At 33.5% G+C, this 11,681-nt stretch overlaps 1 protein-coding gene across 1 annotated transcript; it reads left to right on the top strand.

Annotated features, from left to right (window-relative positions):
• Window positions 1-4,280: 4,280 nt before the first annotated feature.
• On the top strand, window positions 4,281-5,140 carry LOC139859196 (F-box protein SKIP19-like). Its single transcript, XM_071847991.1, has 3 exons — window positions 4,281-4,355; window positions 4,635-4,846; window positions 5,008-5,140. Exons 1-3 carry the CDS (start codon window positions 4,281-4,283, stop codon window positions 5,138-5,140), a joined length of 420 nt encoding a protein of 139 aa, XP_071704092.1.
• Window positions 5,141-11,681: the final 6,541 nt, after the last annotated feature.

The following is an 11,681-nucleotide window of genomic DNA, read 5'->3' as shown; positions in this document are numbered from 1 at the left end:
TGATGAGTCTATCTATTGATCGCTTTACACTATTGATATGATCGTCCTGGAATGAGTATTGCGGTGTGAACATTTGAACCTACCTAGTTTCTATCTTAAAGTTGTTTGCTTGGAGTTATTAGTGCCCACAACCGATAGCAACAACAATACCTTTTAAAACTAGAAACAATCTCTCATTTGTATTTGGTTTTGGTAAATGGGTCGAAATTCCCCCTCTAACATTATGTTTGTTTGGTTAGTCCATCACCTCTCAAATTTTGTTTGACTGGTTTTAGGTAGAAAGGAAGTCCAAAAAGCTCTAAAGTTGTCAGCCCGTTCTATGATAATATATATAGTACGTATGTATTGGCATATTGCTAACATTGAGTTCAAAAGCTCTAAAGTTGTTTTCATTTTTTGGTGGGTTAGATTTGATTATCCTGTTGATTAGTGTTCCAACGTTTAGTGTATATGCTCAAGTCTAGCGTTTCTTTGTGGGTAGATAACATAATCCATCTTATGGGCTTTAATGGAAGCATTTGGTCTTTGGGTTTATATAGTCAGTTTGTAGTGTACTAAACACTTGTGTATCGATCAGTAGAGCTATATATAAGAACTGATATATTAGTTTTATACTCCATTATTAGGCCACTTGCAACCATCCGTGACCCAGCTCCGCCACTGGCCGCCACCCTCTCACTGCCACCACCAGCAACCCGCCACACCATCCGCCAGTGACCCCTGCAACGGCTCTAACGAGCATTTTGGTGGGGCCCACTTAATTTATTTGTTTTTTTTTTTCTTCTTTCTCCTTTTCTTCTTCTTTCTTTACTTCGTCGGAGTTCTAATTTTAAGACTCAACTCCAGTCCGACCTAATTTTGCGATTAACAGTTTGGAAAGCTTAGATGCACTGCCGGAGTTTCACTATTAACGAAGATGCTTTGGATGGCTTTAATTGATTCCGGCAACACCAGAAAGTGATTGGATGAGTTTGTAAGGTTGTTGGTAACCACCAGCGATGGATAATGAAGTTGATGATCGTGGATGATGAAGATGACTTAAATTTTTTTAACAGCAATAGATAATGAAGAATTGAAGATGATGACTACGAATTATTTTATGGGAAGATATCAATTGATGGCAATCCTGGAAATTGCGGAGATGAGATTATGGTGGTGTGGTGTGTATTTATTATTACTTTTTTAGTTTATAAATGTTATTTATATTTATATTCATATTTTAAGTTTTAAATAATAATAAAAAATGAGTAAAGTGGGTTGTTGAATATTATGATTGTGAGGGTTTAGTGAAAGGAATGTTAAAGGGTTTGTGCTGATGTGACGCTGATGTTGCATTAAAAATATATTTGAAAAAACTGAACGATGGCAAGTGGCCTTAATATTGAGAAATTGATATTGATTTTGGTTTGAGATGTACTTTGATTGATATAGTGTAATGACATGACAGTTTTGAAGGAAAACCAATCTTTTTAATTTACAGTTTACCAAAGTTGTTAGACTACGTAAGTGATGAATTACTATGCTACTACATGATCATAGTCCAGATTATTTAAATTGCATCTTCAAAGTTAATTCTATTAGTTTAATATGGTACCAAATTTTGTAGACTCTATATTACCCAAACAACAACAATAAAAAATAAAAAAAATTGTTCTTAAATATCTTTTGTGTGATATATAATCAACTTAAGGGGACGGATCCATGACTAAGCTCAAAAAGAGTACAAACTAGATAAGCAAATGTGGACCACAAATGATCATTCATCATCAAGTGATGAATGATAATTTATCATTCATCAGACGACGATGAATGATTAATTCATCACTTATGAATGATCATTTGTGGTCCACATTTGCATATCCATATTGTACCCCAAAATTTGCTTAGCCATGGATCTCTGTCAACATCAACTCAACTTAATATCTGTTACTTTATTACAGTATTACTATACCATACCCAATAACTATGTTGTGAGTTCCGGAAAGATGCTTCTCTTATTAATCCCGGGAGTATTTTTTTGGCCAACCTCCGTGTAATCACGTGTTCCAGCCCCTCATAAACTATACATATACAATTACAATTACGTTAATAAAATAAAGAAGACCCAGCCAGAAAAAAGCAATCACAATAATAAAACAAAGAAGACCCTGTCCAAAAAAGAGAATTTGTTTATATCAAAATACTGTATTTGATTCGAGTCACAGACTGAGCTAGAAATCATGATTGAAGGGGGCTTAATCAAATCTCAAAAGTTCATACTTTAGTTAGATGCATATAATATAATTTGCTATATAAATTACTAACAAATACCAAGTCTCTAATTAAGTTTATTATGGAATTATAGATAGAAACTTATATACCAATTCTCTAATACATAGAAATTTAGTAAAATTATTTCAAACTACTAAGAAATACTTTTTTATGTTAGGAAATAAATATCGATGTATACAATATTTTTCATATATTATTATATTCACGGGTTCAAATTTGAGTGTAGTTTTGGGTCAGATCTAGTTTCATCAAAACACCATCATTAGTTTTCAAGGCGTTCAATCTTCTGATGATTCACTTGAGTCGAGATGCACAAAGTCGCGCGGAATTGATTGTTTCATTAGTAATGGTTATGGTTTGTCGTTTGTAGTTTGTTTTGAGTTGATTCTTTTTTTTATAGTGGTTTGTTTTAGAAGTTAGTTCAAAATTGTTCTTCAAGTAGATCGTAGAATCTAATCAAATAGTAGCTGTCACATGTAACTTAATTTAGATTTTCAGATCTATTATATTTAATTTATGTTTTTCGCGAATAAAAAAAAAGATATGGTGTATTTTATTCATACATACAGTACATTCTATGATGTGTTTTAACTGATATAGTAAACTTTTGAGGGGTTAAAGTGATATCTATCGTCCATTATAAATTTATGTCATCCTTGATGTATGTAAAACAAAAATATAGGTAAAAAGTAAGGGATAAAACTGAAATGTTAACAGAAAAGTGCATGTGTTACTTTTTGTTAAATTGTGCTTTCTTTCTTTCTTTCTTTCTTTCTTTCTTTCTTTGTTTCTGAGAACAATAGATTTGTGATGGAGAGATGTGAGGGAGAGAGTACTATAGAATATGGAGAAAAGTGCATATGTTTTATTTTTTTTATTTTTTTATTTTTTTTGTATGAGAAGAATAGATTTGTGAGGGAGAGAGTGCTATAGAATATGGAGTACAACTGTACACGTGAAAGGTTCTAAACTGAAACATAAAACAAAATAAACCATTTGTTTCCTAACTTTTGGAATTCGATACTCAAAATAATCAAACGGCACCTTCACTTTTTCGATTTCAAATCACAGTTCAACATTACATACACTACCATAGTTAAGGGTGGTTGAGAAAAATTCAAGCCCTTGATCCCAACAGTTATCTTCAGTGCGCTGTGAGTTGAATTTTTTGTTTAGGGTTTACATAACACGTAGAATGAATATACTTTTATTTTTTTGCATTTTCTTGTTATTTGTAGTCACGAAGTCACGATTTATATTTGTTGGATTTAGACACATTTTTTTTTTTTTGGTTGAAAAGCAGGATTTATAAACTATTAACTTCATTGTATCATTTATATGATTTTATTTAATTTCGTCTGATCCATATTGGTTCATAGAAATACATAGCTAGGGTTTGGAATAAAAACACAATTGGGGTTAGCCGGTTAGGAATAACCTTTTTATGTTGTTGTTAATTATCCCTTTTTGGTACTTAAGTAATTATGGTATATGCATATTTTTGTGTAATTTACACATCAATGTAGCTGCATTTTGTCATAAAAAGGGAGTGATGTATTATTTGCAATTTATATGTAAAATGGTTCTCTTTGATGGTCAAGATTTATCCTCATCGTCCAATTTTTGGCCAAAACATCTAGTTATATTCAAAATAGTCAAAAAAATTTGCTATAAAAACGCACTTTAGAGGGACATTGATCAAACTGTTAACTAAATATCGCTCATGAGACATCACTAGTTGCTGTCTAATCGGTCGGAACCTTGTAGGCATAATCGTCCAAGAGGGAAGCTAGTTGGGACTAGTTGGCCGTTGACTGATTTTGACCGACCTTGACCGAATAACCTGACAACGAGTAAATATATTCGATTTTAACCGACTAAATCCAGCTTTTGAAAACTTTGACCGAATAAATCGGCGAATTCGGAGACTAGTTAGACTACTTAAAAATCCCGAATAGTCGGGGAACTTTTACAACATTGAAGCTCACTACTCTAGTAATATATTACGAATGTCGAATGCTGTTTTTCTTACTAGTAGATTTCAGGACTTTTTTTTTGCAAGTGATGATATTAGTTTTTATCAGGTAAAAGAGACTCTTGGCTTCTCTTTTAGTGTTGCCATCATATAGTAGTAGTACATACATGTCTTTTGAAGTTGTACACATGTAATTTTTTTGTTTTTTTTATAAATAAAGCCATAAAGGACTCTTTTGAATGATTCATATTTATTTAGATTTTACGTAATATTATATATATATACAGTGATGATGTCATTCACTACAAATTGGTTTAACCTTCCCCTCGACTTGAAGATTAATATACTCTCCAGAATTTATTCGCTTGAAATACTTGAGAATACGCAGAAAGTGTGCAGTGATTGGTATAAAGTCTGCAAGGACCCTTCTATGTGGAGAGTCATCGATCTGTACGAGGTGATGGATGATTGGGATATTAGTTACACTGAACGCATTAAACTGTGTAAACGTGTTGTTGATAGAAGTCAAGGTCAATTGGTTGAAATAAAGTTCCCGGGATTCTTCATGCCTAATGATGTTCTTATGGATGTTGCTGATAGGTATGCGATAATATTCTTATTCCTTTATAATGTTACTACCTTGGTAATTTACTGTAACTATGCGTTACGCTTATTGCTTACATACTTATAATAAAGTGAAAGCAACTTATTGGTATTAGTATTACATTTAAAGTGATTGTTTTTATTTTTTTCTTTGACAGAGCAAGCAAGCTTAAACTTCTCAATATGTATATTGGTTCTAGTCCAAGTGATGATATATCTATGAAAAGTTTGCCCGAGGCTTTGAAGAAATTCCCATTGTTGGAGGAAAAGTTTGCCCAAGGAAGTTATTGAAAGTCTTGCCCGTTATTGTCCGAAGCTAAAAACACTAATTTTTATTCGAGAAGGACCTCGGAGTTCATCTCTATTACTTAATGATGAGCTAGCTGTGTCTATTGGGGAGAACTTACGCGAGTTAAGGCACCTTGAACTTTATAATAACTGTTGTATGGAGGCGGGCTCGTGTGAACTTATATCTTCTTGGATTCTTTCCGGTAATCCTTTCACAAACGCGTCGATCTTCTCTTCCTCATCTTCGAATGCTCCCGGACACAATAGGCACAATTCTGTTAATCGTCTTTCGTACGTGGTAATATCAAATCCTTGGGTTCGTAACCCTCTAAGTTCTGTCTTGAGCTTATTGACCTCGGTTCTGGGACGGTACTTCTCGTTCATCAAGTGCTTGAATGCTGACCACGGTAGTGCGTACGCATCATCTTGTCCCACTTGCTCTAGATAGGTATTCCACCATGTTAACGCAGAACCTGTGAAGGTATGCGTAGCGTACTTCACTTTGTCCTCTTCAGTACACTTACTTATGGCAAACACCGATTCAACCTTCTCGGTCCACCGTTTCAATCCGATCGGTCCTTCGGTTCCATCAAATTCCAAAGGTTTGCAGGCAGTGAATTCTTTGTAGGTGCATCCTACACGATTTCCTGTACTGCTAGATCCAAGGTTATTGTTGGTATGTAGCGCAGCCTGTACTGCGGCTATGTTTGAAGCTAGAAAAGTACGGAATTCCTCTTCATTCATATTCACGGTGTGTCGAGTAGTCGGTGCCATTTCCTTCAAAATAGTTAAATGGAACAAGTTAATCATACAGAATATTAAGAGTAGTTAATAGTATTTCGTAGCATAATATGAACTCATTTATAAAAGCTTTTTCTTCATATTAGCGTTTTATAAGTTTAAATTCGGGTAGTACCTACCCGTTAAGTTCATACTTAGTAGCTAATATACAATTCAACTACTACAATTCTATATGAAAAACTGATTATAATAATATTTCGCGTTCAAACTTTTATACAATATTTTACAAACTTACAATATCGCTTATTTTACATAAAGCATGAAATATAGCACACAATAACTTTGATACAAGATAGTTGTGAAGACAATTCTAGCTAGTACACAAGTCGTTCAGCAAAGGCAATAAAGACACGTAATTCATACGTCCAGAAACAAGTCATGCATTCTGGTTTTACTAGGACTACTTCCCATCCTTGGTCTTGTGCAACATAACCGTTATGGCCGTTGATAAGACAGCGTGTTGTAACGTCATCAAAGGGACGAGGGTTACGTAATGTCCAACAGTCCTGTAATAATCTAAAAACCTCATTTCTTACCCCAATTACCGACTCCGTCACTTGTGGAAACGTTTTGTTTAATAGTTGTAGCCCGATGTTCTTGTTCTCACTTTGGTGAGAAGCGAACATTACTAATCCGTAAGCATAACATGCTTCTTTATGTTGCATGTTAGCCGCTTTTTCTAAATCACGAAGTCCAATATTCGGATATATTGAGTCAAAATAATTTCTTAACCCGTTGCGTAAAATAGCATTTGGGTTCCCCGCAATATATGCGTCAAAGTAAACACATCGTAACTTATGGGTTTTCCAATGTGATATCCCCCATCTTTCAAAAGAAAGTCTCTTATAAACCAAGACATTCTTGGAACGTTCTTCGAATGTCTTACAAACTGATCTCGCCTTAAATAGTTGTGCCGAAGAATTCTGGCCGACTCTAGACAAGATTTCATCAATCATGTCTCCGGGTAGCTCTCTTAAAATATTGGGTTGTCTATCCATTTTGTGTTTTTAAACTGTAAAATAGACAAGAGTTAGATTCATAAAAAAATACTTATTAATACAAGCAATTTTTACATATATCATAAAGCATAAGAACACTATATTACATATATTACACCACACGAATACAACTATCTTATTCCGACTCGCTCGTTTCTTCTTCTTCGGTTTTGGTTCGTTTTGCCAAGTTTCTAGGGATATATGATGTTCCCCTAATACGAGCCGTCGTTGTCCACATTGGTTTAGAAAAACCTGGTGGTTTAGAGGTTCCCGGGTCATTGTTACAACTTAAGGACTTCGGGGGTTGACGATACATATAAAGTTCATCGGGGTTGGAATTAGATTTCTCTATTTTTATGCCCTTTCCCTTATTATTTTCTTTTGCCTTTTTAAATTCAGTTGGGGTAATTTCTATAACATCATCGGAATTCTCGTCGGAATCCGATTCATCGGAGAATTGGTAATCCTCCCAATATTTTGCTTCCTTGGCGGAAACACCATTGACCATAATTAACTTTGGTCGGTTGGTTGAGGATTTTCTTTTACTTAACCGTTTTATTATTTCCCCCACCGGTTCTATTTCTTCATCCGGTTCCGATTCTTCTTCCGGTTCCGATTCTTCTTCCGGTTCCGACTCTTCTTCCGGTTCCTCTTCGGGAACTTGTGAATCAGTCCACAAATCATTCCAATTTACATTTGACTCTTCATTATTATTAGGTGAGTCAATGGGACTTGTTCTAGAGGTAGACATCTATCACATAATATCAAACACGTTAAGAGATTAATATATCACATAATATTCATATGTTAAAAATATATAGTTTCCAACAAAAATGTTAAGCAATCATTTTTAAAGAAAACACGGTCGAAGTCCAGACTCACTAATGCATCCTAACAAACTCGATAGGACACACTAATGCAAATTTTCTGGTTCTCTAAGACCAACGCTCGGATACCAACTGAAATGTCCCGTTCTTATTGATTAAAAACGTTCCATATTAATTGATTTCGTTGCGAGGTTTTGACCTCTATATGAGACGTTTTTCAAAGACTGCATTCATTTTTAAAACAAACCATAACCTTTATTTCATAAATAAAGGTTTAAAAAACTTTACGTAGATTATCAAATAATGATAATCTAAAATATCCTGTTTACACACGACCATTACATAATGGTTTACAATACAAATATGTTACATCGAAATCAGTTTCTTGAATGCAGTTTTTACACAATATCATACAAACATGGACTCCAAATCTTGTCCTTATTTTAGTATGCAACAGCGGAAGCTCTTAATATTCACCTGAGAATAAACATGCTTTAAACGTCAACAAAAATGTTGGTGAGTTATAGGTTTAACCTATATATATCAAATCGTAACAATAGACCACAAGATTTCATATTTCAATACACATCCCATACATAGAGATAAAAATCATTCATATGGTGAACACCTGGTAACCGACAATAACAAGATGCATATATAAGAATATCCCCATCATTCCGGGACACCCTTCGGATATGATATAAATTTCGAAGTACTAAAGCATCCGGTACTTTGGATGGGGTTTGTTAGGCCCAATAGATCTATCTTTAGGATTCGCGTCAATTAGGGTGTCTGTTCCCTAATTCTTAGATTACCAGACTTAATAAAAAGGGGCATATTCGATTTCGATAATTCAACCATAGAATGTAGTTTCACGTACTTGTGTCTATTTTGTAAATCATTTATAAAACCTGCATGTATTCTCATCCCAAAAATATTAGATTTTAAAAGTGGGACTATAACTCACTTTCACAGATTTTTACTTCGTCGGGAAGTAAGACTTGGCCACTGGTTGATTCACGAACCTATAACAATATTTACATATATATCAAAGTATGTTCAAAATATATTTACAACACTTTTAATATATTTTGATGTTTTAAGTTTATTAAGTCAGCTGTCCTCGTTAGTAACCTACAACTAGTTGTCCACAGTTAGATGTACAGAAATAAATCGATAAATATTATCTTGAATCAATCCACGACCCAGTGTATACGTATCTCAGTATTGATCACAACTCAAACTATATATATTTTGGAATCAACCTCAACCCTGTATAGCTAACTCCAACATTCACATATAGAGTGTCTATGGTTGTTCCGAAATATATATAGATGTGTCGACATGATAGGTCGAAACGTTGTATACGTGTCTATGGTATCTCAAGATTACATAATATACAATACAAGTTGATTAAGTTATGGTTGGAATAGATTTGTTACCAATTTTCACGTAGCTAAAATGAGAAAAATTATCCAATCTTGTTTTACCCATAACTTCTTCATTTTAAATCCGTTTTGAGTGAATCAAATTGCTATGGTTTCATATTGAACTCTATTTTATGAATCTAAACAGAAAAAGTATAGGTTTATAGTCGGAAAAATAAGTTACAAGTCGTTTTTGTAAAGGTAGTCATTTCAGTCGAAAGAACGACGTCTAGATGACCATTTTAGAAAACATACTTCCACTTTGAGTTTAACCATAATTTTTGGATATAGTTTCATGTTCATAATAAAAATCATTTTCTCAGAATAACAACTTTTAAATCAAAGTTTATCATAGTTTTTAATTAACTAACCCAAAACAGCCCGCGGTGTTACTACGACGGCGTAAATCCGATTTTACGGTGTTTTTCGTGTTTCCAGGTTTTAAATCATTAAGTTAGCATATCATATAGATATAGAACATGTGTTTAGTTGATTTTAAAAGTCAAGTTAGAAGGATTAACTTTTGTTTGCGAACAAGTTTAGAATTAACTAAACTATGTTCTAGTGATTACAAGTTTAAACCTTCGAATAAGATAGCTTTATATGTATGAATCGAATGATGTTATGAACATAATTACTACCTTAAGTTCCTTGGATAAACCTACTGGAAAAGAGAAAAATGGATCTAGCTTCAACGGATCCTTGGATGGCTCGAAGTTCTTGAAGCAGAATCATGACACGAAAACAAGTTCAAGTAAGATCATCACTTGAAATAAGATTGTTATAGTTATATAAATTGAACCAAAGTTTGAATATGATTATTACCTTGTATTATAATGATAACCTACTGTAAGAAACAAAGATTTCTTGAGGTTGGATGATCACCTTACAAGATTGGAAGTGAGCTAGCAAACTTGAAAGTATTCTTGATTTTATGAAACTAGAACTTTTGGAATTTATGAAGAACACTTAGAACTTGAAGATAGAACTTGAGAGAGATCAATTAGATGAATAAAATTGAAGAATGAAAGTGTTTGTAGGTGTTTTTGGTCATTGGTGTATGGATTAGATATAAAGGATATGTAATTTTGTTTTCATGTAAATAAGTCATGAATGATTACTCATATTTTTGTAATTTTATGAGATATTTCATGCTAGTTGCCAAATGATGGTTCCCACATGTGTTAGGTGACTCACATGGGCTGCTAAGAGCTGATCATTGGAGTGTATATACCAATAGTACATACATCTAAAAGCTGTGTATTGTACGAGTACGAATACGGGTGCATACGAGTAGAATTGTTGATGAAACTGAACGAGGATGTAATTGTAAGCATTTTTGTTAAGTAGAAGTATTTTGATAAGTGTATTGAAGTCTTTCAAAAGTGTATAAATGCATATTAAAACACTACATGTATATACATTTTAACTGAGTCGTTAAGTCATCGTTAGTCGTTACATGTAAGTGTTGTTTTGAAACCTTTAGGTTAACGATCTTGTTAAATGTTGTTAACCCAATGTTTATAATATCAAATGAGATTTTAAATTATTATATTATCATGTATGAATATCTCTTAATATGATATATATACATTAAATGTCTTTACAACGATAATCGTTACATATATGTCTCGTTTAAAAATCATTAAGTTAGTAGTCTTGTTTTTACATATGTAGTTCATTGTTAATATACTTTATGATATGTTTTCTTATCATAGTATCATTTTAACTATATATATATATCCATATATATGTCATCATATAGTTTTTACAAGTTTTAACGTTCGTGAATCACCGATCAACTTGGGTGGTCAATTGTCTATATGAAACATATTTCAATTAATCAAGTCTTAACAAGTTTGATTGCTTAACATGTTGGAAACATTTAATCATGTAAATATCAATCTCAATTAATATATATAAACATGGAAAAGTTCGGGTCACTACAGTACCTACCCGTTAAATAAATTTCGTCCCGGAATTTTAAGCTGTTGAAGGTGTTGACGAATCTTCTGGAAATAGATGCGGGTATTTCTCCTTCATCTGATCTTCACGCTCCCAGGTGAACTCGGGTCCTCTACGAGCATTCCATCGAACCTTAACAATTGGTATCTTGTTTTGCTTAAGTCTTTTAACCTCACGATCCATTATTTCGACGGGTTCTTCGATGAATTGAAGTTTTTCGTTGATTTGGATTTCATCTAACGGAATAGTGAGATCTTCTTTAGCAAAACATTTCTTCAAATTCGAGACGTGGAAAGTGTTATGTACAGCCGCGAGTTGTTGAGGTAACTCTAGTCGGTAAGCTACTGGTCCGACACGATCAATAATCTTGAATGGTCCAATATACCTTGGATTTAATTTCCCTCGTTTACCAAATCGAACAACGCCTTTCCAAGGTGCAACTTTAAGCATGACCATCTCTCCAATTTCAAATTCTATATCTTTTCTTTTAATGTCAGCGTAGCTCTTTTGTCGACTTTGGGCGGTT

Source organism: Rutidosis leptorrhynchoides, chromosome 7 (genome assembly GCF_046630445.1).
Source record: "Rutidosis leptorrhynchoides isolate AG116_Rl617_1_P2 chromosome 7, CSIRO_AGI_Rlap_v1, whole genome shotgun sequence".
Lineage (NCBI taxonomy): Eukaryota > Viridiplantae > Streptophyta > Magnoliopsida > Asterales > Asteraceae > Rutidosis > Rutidosis leptorrhynchoides.
This window is presented reverse-complemented; position numbering and strand designations above follow the sequence as displayed.